Source organism: Nematolebias whitei, chromosome 9 (genome assembly GCF_014905685.2).
Source record: "Nematolebias whitei isolate Nwh7 chromosome 9, NemWhi1, whole genome shotgun sequence".
In the NCBI taxonomy this organism is placed as follows: Eukaryota; Metazoa; Chordata; class Actinopteri; order Cyprinodontiformes; family Rivulidae; genus Nematolebias; species Nematolebias whitei.
Genome location: NC_056506.1, coordinates 20,389,943 through 20,402,715, shown reverse-complemented (window position 1 = coordinate 20,402,715; position 12,773 = coordinate 20,389,943). Strand labels below are relative to the sequence as shown.

Below are 12,773 nucleotides of genomic sequence, written 5' to 3'. Positions count from 1 at the left end.
CTCCTCATCCGAGGAGCTTTCTCAATTCAAGCGAGGATGAGGAGCGAAACGTCTTCTGTTACAAATAAAGTCCAGTTGTTTTTGTATTGAACGCTTTTTGAATATGACATAATGTTAGTTGAGGAAGACAACCTTTGTCCTCACCAGAGGAATTTTCCTAAAATCAAAAAAGAAAAGGGAAGTCTTCATTTTTTTTGGGTGCATGATGATATGCAGTTGTGAGACAGATGTTTATGTGAACATCTGATGAATTATTACTAAAGTTTATTTCAGTCTGTTCTAGTGGCCTCTTTGGCAGACGGCTTCTTCTTCTGACAGACTCAACACACTCTTTCTACGAAGAAATAACTTTTTTTAATCACACTTTGACCCATATGGAAATTTAACGAACTATTTCTTAAGTCTGAAGGTTTGATGAGCTGCTTACCTTATCTGCTTTCTTCATTTTTCTGACAACTCCTCTGCTTCATTCGTTTTCCTCTCACTACACTGTTCCTGCCATCTGCCCTCTCCTTTCTTCCTCTGCAGTGCTCTTTAGTCTCTCATCTCCCATCCCCCTTTCACCCCGCCACCCAGATGTGAAAGCATTTATAATGTGAAGCATGTGCACTCAAAAGTTGTTCTCTCCCACCTCCTTCCCTTTATCCTTCCCCCAACTCCATGGCTACTGTGACAGACCCGTGTGGGTGTGTGTGTTTTTGTGTTTGTCAACGTATGCCAGACAAGAGCATACGGGGTCCCATCGTGCCAACATATGCCAGGGGGATTTAGTATGCCAGTCTTGGCGTGCACACGTGTGTGCGTGTGTGTTGCCAAGGCCAGGCATGCTGCTGTTTGTGGAGATAAGGGATTGTTTCCCTGGTTTCCTCTCTCCTCCTGTCACCCTCCGTCTTTCTGCCCCTATTGTGTATCGTACCCTTTTCTCCCCATAACCAGCTGAAAAATGCCATTCACTTTCCAAAATGAATGTTGCTTTTGGTTTCTGTTCCTCCACACAGCAGTTGAGGGATTGCACGCAACTATTTTCAGATTAATTGCACGCGTACAGCTGTGTGGTGTGGACTGGACTCATGGTTTATTAGTGAGTCGGTGTAACACCTGGAGGCAGATTGTGTGACAGCGCTCATCACTGTGTTGATTTGCTTGATAGCTCAGTTCATTTTAGTTTTTTTTTTTTTTTTACATATTCACTTCAACTCATTGAGTTCCTTTGGGTTGCATTCATGGGGGGAAAATAAATAAATAAAAGTTTAGAAGATGAACAGCGTCCACACTTTTAGGCAGTTCAGCTGTAAAACTGAGACCGTACAGGGCTCCAGAGTGTAACCAGTTTGGTCGCACGTGCACCTAAAAATCTATGGAGTGTAGCTAATTTCTGGTTTTGGTTGCACCGGCGTGCCAAACTTTTCACATATTTACTCTCAGCTTTTCCTCTCTTGCCCTTTCATTGCTTCTGAAGACCAGAGCCAGTCCTGCAAAGAAGCAGCAGATCTTCACCTCGGATTAGTTCTGACCCTCTAGACTGAGGCCACTTACGTGTTTGAAATCACTTCCTGCAGTAATATAACTCAAAAGCTAAACAATACTAGATAAATCAATAAGAGCTCTTCTGCCCCAGGTAATATACCAGGTCCTGACCAAGCATACGGAGAAAATTTAGCATGAGCCACAGAGCAGGATGCTCATTGTGCTGCACGGAGGACCTGAACTGCTTTTATTGTCAGATTTTAAATATTAAAATGATTAAAAAATAAAATGTTGGGATACAGTAGTCTCTTGATTATCGCAGGGGTTACTTTCCACACACACACTCTGCACGTGCGATAGGTGAAAAACCACAAAGTAGGAACGCTATATATTTATTTTAGTATGTGTGTATATATATTAAGGCTTTATAAACCTTTCCCCACACTCTTGCAATGTTCTAAACTCTTTAACCTACGTAATTTTAACAGCATACATATGTGTACTGCACAGTCTCTACTGCAACATTTTAAATGGGCACTCGCCAGCCTCGGTCCGGTTCTGGTCGGCTCTCTGCAGCCGTCGAGCACCAAGACGCTTTTGAGAGGCTTCCTGCGCCAGCGAGCAGAATTCAGAGCAACCGCTGAGGCTGGAAGTAGCCTTGGTCCGTTTCTGGTCCGATTCCGTACAGCTCTCTGCTTCCACTGAGCGCCAAAGTCACGATGAATAAGGACCGAACTTTTTAGTCAAGTTTGGATCAGATCAAAACTTTCCCTCCATTTCGACAGAAAGCAGCTGGAAGCAGCGATGATGATGGTTAAAAGTGAGCATGAACAACTGGGTAGTGTAGTTCTTTTGACTGGTGTTACAGTGTAGGCTTATTGAAAGTAAACTACAAAATGGAGGTGCCTGTCCGAAGTATTTTTTTCGTTAACTTTTTATCCCGTACCATTTCCAATCACATGAGTAATATTAAAGTTGACAGTTGTTGGAAAAACCACGAAAGAGCAAATTAAGAGCAAATTAGCAAAAGTCAAACAGTGAAGTAGTGATGGACGACTGCACTAAGCTCCCAGATGGGAAGTTAAGCAGAGGTTCTTTACTATCATTTGCACCACATGTGGTACATGAGGTGGAACAAAATTGTGTGCACAGGGTCCCAGTTACATCAAACAATAGCAAAAATATAAATTGTAAAAAGAAACAGAAAATAAGTAAATAATTAAACATCTTTAGCCTGAGGTCCAGGTTTTGTTTTACATTGTTCGGATTACTTTTTTGCAATGGCAGATTTGTGACATTTTTAAATGTAATATTGTGGTGGTCAAAGAGTTGGTTAGCCTGTGCACTTTACTGGAAAATCTATATGCACCAGTGAAGCCAGTGCAAAATGTAAGTCCGCCATAATAATTTTTTGAGCTTTAAAAATTCCAAGTAGCATTTGAATTGTTGTAAAAGCAAGGGAAAAGTCCATTTTCTTTAATGTGCTGCCGTCTTGTCGCCTAATGTCCGGCTGTACAGTCTTCAGTAATTCGCCTAAGTTGTGTTTTTATATCGCGACAGCAATAGATCTCCGTGTCAAAACAGTTTCACAGTCGGCGTGACGTTCGTTTAAAAACTGTGCTGAAGATTACTTTGTTTTGAGAAATGTACCGATCATAACTGGAACAAAACACATTGTGTGTAAAGTTGCTGTTTTAGTTTTCACTTTTAACGTCTGATTAAACTGAGCGGGCTTGTTAGGTTTCAGTAGAAGCTCGGTCCTGTTGTGAAGCCCAGACGGCAGAGTTTGATAACGGCACGACGTTGTTCGTCTCCTTCACAGTGTGCTGGATATCTGGATTCCTCAGCCGTTTCACGCTGAAGTCCCGGCTGACTGGTGGGACAGCGAGGCTGACAAGTCCCTACTCATCGGCGTCTTCAAACACGGTAACACGCACCGGCACCCTCACACTGTGCACGGCACACACACCTTACACACAACTGCGCACTCGGATAATGTCAGCACCTTCACACACACTCAGACACTCCAGTGGCTTCCAGCGGAGCGCACGTCATGCAGGCGCACTGGATGAGCGCGCGCGCACACACCACCCACTTACGCTGCCACCAGTTGATTGGTGTTGCCATGGTGACGGCGGTACGCAGCTGGCCGGCTTAGTGTGCAGCTGGGTGCGTGATTGATGGCTGTGTTCACCACTGGCTGCACGTACCCGTGCACACGCACGGTTACAGGTGTTGATTTCTAAACAAAGTTCAGCGTTTCAGTAACAAAGTTTTTATTCTCTGTTAACCAGCAGCTCCATATTGCAGCTGCATTAATCTAAGTGACCCACATCTGGGCACAAACTTTCTTACTCCACGTCCCAGAGACAGAGCGATGATGATGATGATGATGATGAGTTAAAAGTGAGTTTGCTTTGCAGAGAGACCCTCATTCATATTAATTTGGCATAATTGTCATGATTTTTCCATCATTGCCACCTTTTATGATTCAATTAGGACACGCACACACAGTGCAACACAAAAGGCCTCACCCATACTTAATCATAATCCGTATTCACCAGGGAGGCCTTTCAGGGGGACTAACACACACGCAGGCGCACACAACAATGCTACACTCACACATACAGAAGAGTGATGGCCCATAAAGGTCCTGATGATTAACGTTTGGCTGCAGGCGCGGAGCTGTGGGAGTGAGACAGAGTGACGGTTAGGAGCAACGCGTTACATCTTTCCTAATGGAAATTTGATGGAGAGAAGGAGGGAATGAGAGACGAGTGAAAGGTTAAAGAGGCAGAGTGGTTGTTTTACTCTGGCCCTCCTCTGTCTCTTGTCCCCGCCTATCCTCTTATTTCCTTCATCTTTTCCTCTGTTTTTGTGCTTCTTCTTTTTCCTCCTCCTCCTCACATGCATTTTCCTCTCATCCCATCTCCCCCCCCCCACTTCCCGATGTGTCTCAGTAGGATCTGCACATTCTAATCTGTTCTGCCTGAATGCTCCTAACGGACAAACACGCACAGTTCCTCACACTCAGTGGTTCACTTTCATACACTGACACACACACTGACTTGCTCCCCCCTCCTTCTTTCCCCGACACAAAAAAAGCACCTGCAGGCTCACTTAGATCAGCGCACGCTCGTATGTGCACATGCAGAAGTGTACACAAAACCACACATGGTCTCGTCGGCAGCTGGCTCCTGGGGTATGCCCTTCTGCTGCTGTTTTTGTCTCTTCCTTCATATATAATGGATGCTGCACGTGAACAGGTTTAGCTTTCCATCCGTCTAGATGCTGGCTAGAAAACCTGACTCTTCCTCCTTTAACGAAGGCTGAAGTAACGAGGGACACTGATTAAAGTATTCACTTACAAATGGGAGACCCTTTCAAGAACTCAGTTTGCCACCAGTTATTTTAGATTTTTTTTTTTATATAAACGGATGAATGTTGCATTTTTAGTCCAGTATATTGTGTTTGCTTCAGACCTTGGTAAACAAGGCAATTTTCTTTTACTTGTTACAAACGGATCAAACTTAATACATTGGAATACTTTCAAACTGGACATTTACAAGTGCTGTTTGAATGTTAAATACTTTCAGGTGGAGAAAAGTCTAGCGTAGCACTCGTAATAAGCAAAAACCTGATAAACGTGGAAACCGAGGGTAAAGCTGAGCTTCGCTTTTAGTTTCTCTGGAGCAAATTCGATTTACTGGTTGAAACCCAGTTTACAGCCTCGTGTTTCAAGGTGTCTGCGTTCCTCTCTCTTCTCTCCAGGCTATGAGAAGTACAACTCCATGCGCGCCGATCCGGCCCTGTGTTTCTTGGAGAGAGTGGGCATGCCAGACGCCAAAGCGATCGCTGCTGAGCAGAGGGGCGCTGACATGATGGCAGATGGTGTTGAGGGGTAAGACAGCAGGTCTCGCTGACCAAAAGGCAGCTCTTTACTCGCTCAGCCGTGTGCATTTTTTTGTTTTTGTGTAGTTTAAAGTCTTGTTTTGTGCTCCCGCCTTTGTTCCTTCTCTGCTGTGACACGCAGCTCTCGTAGGTGCTCAAGTTCTCTGGTCTGTGTGCAGATTTAAATTTAAAACTAACATAATAAACTGAAGTGTTTTTCTTGCTTGTTCCTGTAACTCCAGTGAGGATGAGGATCCAGAGTACAAACCAATGCGTATGTCTTTTAAGGACGACATGGACGACTTCACCAACTCTCCACTTGATGACTTGGTGGAGGGTGAGGCTGAAGGTCAGTTTTTACACAGAGTGAGAAAAAGGTTCAGCCGGGTGTGTGTACCTCTGCGTAAAAGATACAGCAAAGAATTAAATAAACGGCATCCAGAACAACCCAGTATTCCCATCCACAATGATGCATTACATTTTCAAATTGGGCTTTAAGACACCTGAGCTGCTTGAAAATGTAAATGTCGGGCGTTCAGCTCCACATGTCACAACTCACAACTGTTGAGGTGCAGGGCTGGTCAGAGATCAGCCACAGTCAAGAAAATTAGAATGGTTTTATTTTACGTTCCTGCTGAAGAAGCTCTTGCATCAGCAGAACAAAGTTGGTAAGTCAGCCGTGATCATATTTCTTCTTTTTCATTTTTCTCTAGTCAAATCAGGTGAAAACGGTCAAAGTGCACCAACTGTGGGCGGAGCTTCTGGCTCAAACGAGCGACTTTACTGGCCTGCAGCCTCAGCCCTTACGGCTCGTCTGCGTCGTCTGATCACTGCTTACCAGCGCTCCAACCGTCGAGAGCTGCTCCGCCAGGAAGCTCTCAACAGACCCGATGGTCGCCGCAGACGACGCAGGGAGTTCCTGCCTTCCATCGCCATGGTTCCTGAATCCGGAGGTGGAGCAACGTACATCCAAGATGGTTCGGGAATGTTCATGACGGAAGGAAGCCCATATTTGGCTAAAGGAAGTGCGTACTTTGCCAAAGGTGGTCAGTTCATGCCAGACTCTTCGCCAGTGATGACCGCCAGCTCCCTGATGTCTGATGGAGCTATGTATTACAAAGAGAGAAGACAAAGGTAGATATTTATCTAATGGCCTTTTCGATTGAAAACGGCGTGTTGCAGTGATGCAGCACTGTATGCTTCAAATCACGTGGTGCCTTCTGGTTGTTGAACCTTCAAATGTTTGTTTCAGATGGACGCGTCGCGAGGAAGCAGACTTTTACCGTGTCGTGTCCACCTTTGGAGTTGTTTTCGATACAAAGCATCAGAAGTTCGACTGGAGTCAGTTCAGAGCTTTCGCTCGACTGGAGAAAAAAACGGACGAGAGCTTGGAGAAATATTACTACTCCTTCATTGCCATGTGCAAACGGGTCTGCAGGATGCAGATCAAGACTGAAACAGGTTGGAGTTATTTCACTGCTGCATGTCCTTTTATTGATACATATTCAAATGGTTTGAACTAAGTTTGTACTTTGTTTTATCAGAACTTCCAGACCCAACTCTGATCATTGACCCCATCACAGAGGAGCGAGCGTCTCGCACCTTGTACCGCATCGAGCTGCTCCGCCGCATCAGAGAGCAGGTCCTGCCTCACCTGCTGCTGTCAGAGCACCTCAAGCTCTGCCAGCCCTCCCCAGACCTCCCAGAGTGGTGGGAGTGTGGGCGCCATGACCGTGACCTCCTGCTGGGTGCCTCCAAGCACGGTGTGAGCCGTACAGATTACCACATCCTAAATGACCCGACCTTAGGGTTTCTGGAGGCCCACCAGCGTTACATCAGCCAGCGAGGGGCCGGTGTTGGCATGGGAACCCTGGGAGAGCCCACCAAGTTTGTGATGGGAACTGCAGAACCATCTTCAGTTCCACTTCTAAGCCCCGCGGAGCTGGCATCTGCTGCAGCTGCTGCCAGAAGTGCTGTTGATAAAGAGGAAGAAGGGCAGGAGCTAAAGACTGAGGACAACAAAGACGACAGGTTGGAGGTGAAAATGGAAATAGAAGAAGGAGATGGCATTATTCTTCCATGCACCAAGACCGAATCCCTTAATGAAGAGATGGAGCATCAAGGAGTTGTTGAAGGACAAGATATTACAATTAAATCACCAATGAAGGAGATCAAGACGGAGCAGATTCCACCAAAGACTGAAAAAGACGATGAGGATGCAAAGACAGAAGAGCAGACTGAAGAAGACAAGAAATTCACTCATGAACTTCACCAAAACAAAGACTTGACAGAAGAGAAAAGCAGCTTCAGTCCTGAACACACTCTGAGCATTCAGAAGAACCTTGACCTTGAGCCTCCAGAACAACCAGAGCCGTCTTCTGAAGCTCAGCTGGACCACAAGGCTGCAGAGGAGGAAGATGGAGAGGAGAAAGAAGCCCCAGACGCCCTTAAATCTCCCAACTCTGCTGAGAAGAGCCCAGAAGAGGAAGAGGAGGAGAGACTGGATGAAGATGACAAATCAGAAAAGTCTTCTCAAGCTGAAGGTACCGTGTCTAAATTTTAACTTCCTGAGAAACGGCGGTGAAGCTGCACACAGCAAACATTTCTCAGGTGCAACAATGGAACCATTAGTTCTTCGGTTTAGTTTTTTCTGGTTGACACATTATGTCTGACAGCAGCTCTCAGAAATGGACCTATTTCTGGTGTCGCCCCTTGTGACTCATCACTGTTTTAATGAGCATTAGTTCCAGAAAGAAAAGAGACTGAAATGAGACTGGATCCCTGGGTAACTGTTGAACTTTGTTTTATTCTGTGTAGTGAGCACAGAGCAGAAGAACTTCGATGAGGAGAGTATTACTTCTCTGAGCACGTCCGTTCGAGACGAGACCCGTGATGGGTTCTGCCCCGAAGACTTGACGGAAACCTCAGCGCTGCAGGCCCTGCAGGAACGCACCTATGGCTTCTCATTCTGGCCTAAGGTGAGTCAACACAACCAACCACCCGGTTAGCAACACTGTTTATATACAGATGTTCCCTTTAGTTGATTATTCAAGAAAATAAATTGGACTTACCAGTTTAATTTGTAAGCCTTAGTGCTCAGTCATTCTTTTAAACTGTGATCACTCGTCATATTTTAAAAACTTTATGTTGTAAAAGAAAAACAAGACCATCAAAAAGTTTTTTCTGAAGCTAAAATAACAGTGACACTTCTGTTAAATACTTTCTGGGAAGTAAATAGTTGTACCGTTTGAGCTACAAGAAGGCTTTTACTGTGAAAGTTTTCTACAGGAAGTGTTCACAGTTGAGTCGAGCATCAACCTGATGAATTGTGAAGGACTGAGCCCTGTAGTTGTGTTGAGTCGAGATAAAATCATCAAGCACGTGGCGTTAGAGCAACGGCTAATGCTAAGACGAGCTTTTTCCCCTTAAACTTTAATGATGCATGAAATACTTTAGGGAACAAAGAAAATCTTGTTTGTTTCTATGAAGAACCCTGGTTCTCTGCAGCAGAACTCTGAGAACTGTAAAGATCAACGAAAGAGCTTTACAGAAGAACTGACAGAATAATCCATTGTTCTCTCCACTCAGGATCGAGTGATCATCAATAGGTTGGATAACATTTGCGAGGCGGTCCTGAAGGGCAAGTGGCCCATCAACAGACGCCACATCTTTGACTTCCCCAGCAGCCTCCTGCCAGGTCAAGGCTCCACAGCAGCCACGGCAGCTGTAGCCATGGTGAGCGAGAGTCCGCTGCAGAGGCGGAGCCTGGCCGAGCTGACCATGGCTGGCCTCCATACGCCGTACAGTGGGAGTGAGGACAAAACGCTGTCGCCACAGGTTCACGTGAGTGTCTGTGCATGTAATTAACAGCATTCAAATAAAACAAAAGGTTGGCGTCGGTTGAGCCTTCTGAGAAGTAATGCCGCGTGTGTTTCGCCCGCTGTTCTTGGATCAGTTATTCCATGAATAGAAAAAGGAGTAATTGTTGACGTGCTGTGTTGCAGGAGGATGCTCTGAGTTTGACGGTGCCTCGACAGAGGAGGAGGAGACGGAAAAAGATTGAGATCGAGGCAGAAAGAGCAGCCAAGAGACGCAACTTGATGGAGATGGTGGCTCAGCTGAGAGAAAGCCACGCTGCTGCAGAATCTCAGAACCAGGCTATAGACCTCACCAAGGTGCCTCAGAAACGCTCACCGTGCAGAGCAGACTCATGACAAGCTAGTGTTTCTAAAAGTGTTCAAGTATTCCTCGTGAACTTGATGCAAACGTACTGAAACAATGTTCCTTTTACTTCAGGGTGTACACCATCACCACAAGGCATCTTCCACTTTGACTGGCTTCCCCAGTGCCTTGGTGACAAGCCCCTCCCTCAAAGCCCAAATGGAGCTGCTTCAGCAAGTCCCGCCCTCTGCACACAGAGCCAACGGTTCGTTGGAGGCTGACCTGCCCATCATCAGAAGAAGGCGGGGCCGCAGGAAAAATGTGGAGGGCCTGGAGCTGCTGTTCATGGGCAACAAGAGAGCAGGAGGGGGGGTGCGTAGGACAAACAGCAAGTCTTTTCACGCACACATGCTCCTCGGTTATACAGACAGGGCAACTTCAACCTTTCCCCATGTGGCACGTTTTCAGGAGGATGCTGATGGGACAAAGATTACAGGTGTGGAGGGGGTCCAGGAGGCTGCCCATTCCCACAGACCCCTCCCTGTCCCCGAGCAGAGTCCCAGCACCCGGTCTCTGACCTCAGGTAGCCTGGAGGAGGAAGAGGCAGCAGTTTCCAGCAAAGACCTTGGAGAGTGGCTGAGGCAGCACCCGACGTACACCATGGACATGCCTGGATTCACACCAGTAAAACACTGCCTTCATCCTCAAGCTTAAGAGATTAAATCTTAATGAGATTGTCCTGCTTTTAATTCCACCGACAATAATGTCTGCCTGCGTTTTTGTTTTTTTTCCTCTCACCACAGAAGAGCGAGGAGTTGCTCCTGTCTCAGTTTTCTAAGCCCAAACAGAAACGCCATCGCTGTCGAAACCCCAACAAAATCGACATCAACACCCTGACTGGGGATGAGAGGGTGCCTGTGGTCAACAGGCGTAATGGACGCAAGGTAAATAAAAAAACATCTGGAGTCACAGATGTTAATGAAGAGCAAATGGTTTGTCATTGTGTTTTCTCACTTGTCAAATCCAAACGAGAAACTCATCTCATCTTCCTGTTTGTTGTTTAGATGGGCGGAGCTATGGCTCCACCAATGAAGGAGCTTCCCCGGTGGTTATTGGAGAACCCGGAGTTTTCTATCTCTCCTGACTGGACAGACATCGTCAAACAGTCGGTAAGTAAAGTCAAAACCTATCAAGTCCACAACTTGCTGGTTCTTGCTGAAGTTGGAGCTAAAATTCTCCACCTGACAGGGTTTCCTCCCAGAAGCCATGTTTGACCGCCTTCTAACTGGCCCTGTAGTCAGAGAAGAGGGCATGCGCCGTCGGGGGCGGCGGCCTAAATCTGAGATTGTGAAGGCAGCTGCTGCTGCCCAGGCTGCAGCAGCTGCTCAGGCTGCGCAGGCGTCACTGGCTACAGCTGCTTCAACTGCAGGTACATGTTTATCTGAGTTTATGATGTCATCAGTCTGAGTTTTATCTCAGCGGGGGGGGTTGTGTTTCTACTGAGGAGGCAAGATTGAAGTTTGAACTCTGTGTCTGCAGGAGGCATCAACCCTCTGCTGCTCAACAGCCTGTTTGGAGGGATGGACCTGTCTTCTCTCCAGAGCCTGCAGTCGCTGCAGTTAGCTGCTGGTCTGATGGCCTTCCCTTCTCACACTGACCCCAAACAGACCGCTGCCAACACGGCCGCCGCCTCCATGCTGCCCCTCATGCTGCCCAGTATAGGAGGCCTGCCCAATATGGCCGCCGCCCTCCCCAACATGTTCAGCCTTGGAGGACTCTTTGGTGGAAGCCTGGCGGCCGCTGCCACAACTTCATCCAACTCCGTCTCCGTCGCTGCAGGCAACAGAAACGGGACAATGGAGGCAGAGGGAGGCAACGGTGAGGAGGCGCTGTTGGCAAAGAGGAAGAGAGAGGAGGAGGAGAAAGAAGAGGGAGAAAACGGGGACGAGGTGGGGGAGGATGAAGAGGAGGCGGAGGGGAACGAGGAGGGAGTGACAAAGGCAAAGAAAAGGAAGATGGAGGACGGCGCAGTAAAGGTGGAGAAGTCGGTGAGTGATGCTGCTCCTAAGTTGCCGGCCGTTGACTCGTCAACAGAAGTTTCCATGAACGGAGACGCAGCCGCCCTGCTGGCTGCTGCCGGCATGTCTGCCAACTCGCTGGCATTCAACCCCTTCCTCCTCTCCACCATGGCCCCCGGACTCCTCTACCCCTCCATGTTCCTTCCCCCAGGCCTCGCGGGACTCAGCCTGTCAGGCTTCCCAACAGCCTCCACCCTCGCTGAGCTGCAGAGCGCCATGGCTGGAGCGATGGGGAACAGCACCCCAACCCCAAACCCCCCAAGAGATGAGGAAGAGGACACGAGGGAGGGTGTGAAATCTACAGAAGAGGAGGAGGAGGGTGACGAAGGAGCAGAGAGAGACTTGGCTGAGGAAGAGGGAGGAGCAGAAGGGGGGGCAACGGGAGCGTTTGAACATCCAGCTCTTGATAAAGGAGGAGTAGAGGAGGAGGCAGCAGCGTCTCCTCAGAAGAGCACGAGTGACTGAAGTGAAACCCAAAACTGACTGGCCTTGAACATTTCCGCCCCCCCCCCGACAGCAGCCCTTCCACCCCCCAGCACGTTTACACGCCTCCGACAGAAATATCAAACTATTCTTAGTTTTTCTCCGTTGAGTTTTGATGATTGTTCCTTCACTGTTAGTTGGAGGTGTGGAGCGGGCGGAGCGTCTTTGTGTTAACTTAATCTCTGATGGACGGCAGCCGCTCGCTCACACGCCGCCTCTTCTTCTAAGACTTCCTGCCTCCCCGGTTGGCCCACGTGCGCTGTGAACTGTGCGCCCACACTTCTTTCCCGCAACCTCTCAAATAGGACTTTAAATGTTTCCGATAGTGCTATTATTATTATTATTATAATTATTATTATTATTATTGCTGCTTTCAGCTCTGTTCTTTTTTTTTTCTTTTTTTTTTTGCTCCTCCTTTATTGTCTGGACTGTTTGTTGTTGTTGTTGTTGTTGGTTGTTGGCAGCATCTCATCAAAACCCGAAGAAACGCCCGTCGCTGGTGCTCTTATCTGACTCGAGTTCTCAAAAGAAAACCAGCCTTGCAGCTTACCCTGCTGTCTGTCTGGAAGCTGCTGCGGAAAGGAATTGTGGGTAATGGAGTTGCTCTTTTTCAGAGCGCCTTTGTTTTTAATGTAGTTCTCGCATATCAGACCAGATGAACTCTGATGAGGAAAACGAAGCGGACTGACGTAA

General features: G+C 47.3%; 1 protein-coding gene across 2 annotated transcripts in view; it reads left to right on the top strand.

Annotated features, from left to right (window-relative positions):
- chd7 (chromodomain helicase DNA binding protein 7) overlaps positions 1 to 12,459 on the top strand; it is a 134,013-nt gene extending 121,554 nt beyond the window's left edge. The window contains exons 27-41 of one of the 2 annotated variants that reach the window (XM_037682118.1): positions 3,290 to 3,393; positions 5,239 to 5,368; positions 5,601 to 5,707; positions 6,072 to 6,492; positions 6,611 to 6,819; positions 6,903 to 7,901; positions 8,176 to 8,336; positions 8,947 to 9,201; positions 9,363 to 9,533; positions 9,655 to 9,891; positions 9,988 to 10,203; positions 10,326 to 10,463; positions 10,584 to 10,688; positions 10,768 to 10,948; positions 11,059 to 12,459. In XM_037682118.1, coding sequence (XP_037538046.1) covers positions 3,290 to 3,393; positions 5,239 to 5,368; positions 5,601 to 5,707; positions 6,072 to 6,492; positions 6,611 to 6,819; positions 6,903 to 7,901; positions 8,176 to 8,336; positions 8,947 to 9,201; positions 9,363 to 9,533; positions 9,655 to 9,891; positions 9,988 to 10,203; positions 10,326 to 10,463; positions 10,584 to 10,688; positions 10,768 to 10,948; positions 11,059 to 12,062 — 4,438 coding nt within the window. In that variant the 3' untranslated portion in view covers positions 12,063 to 12,459. Of the gene's footprint in view, positions 1 to 3,289; positions 3,394 to 5,238; positions 5,369 to 5,600; positions 5,708 to 6,071; positions 6,493 to 6,610; positions 6,820 to 6,902; positions 7,902 to 8,175; positions 8,337 to 8,946; positions 9,202 to 9,362; positions 9,534 to 9,654; positions 9,892 to 9,987; positions 10,204 to 10,322; positions 10,464 to 10,583; positions 10,689 to 10,767; positions 10,949 to 11,058 lie in introns of both variants that reach the window. The other variant, XM_037682117.1, reaches the window with a different exon arrangement.
- The last annotated feature ends 314 nt before the right edge of the window (positions 12,460 to 12,773 follow it).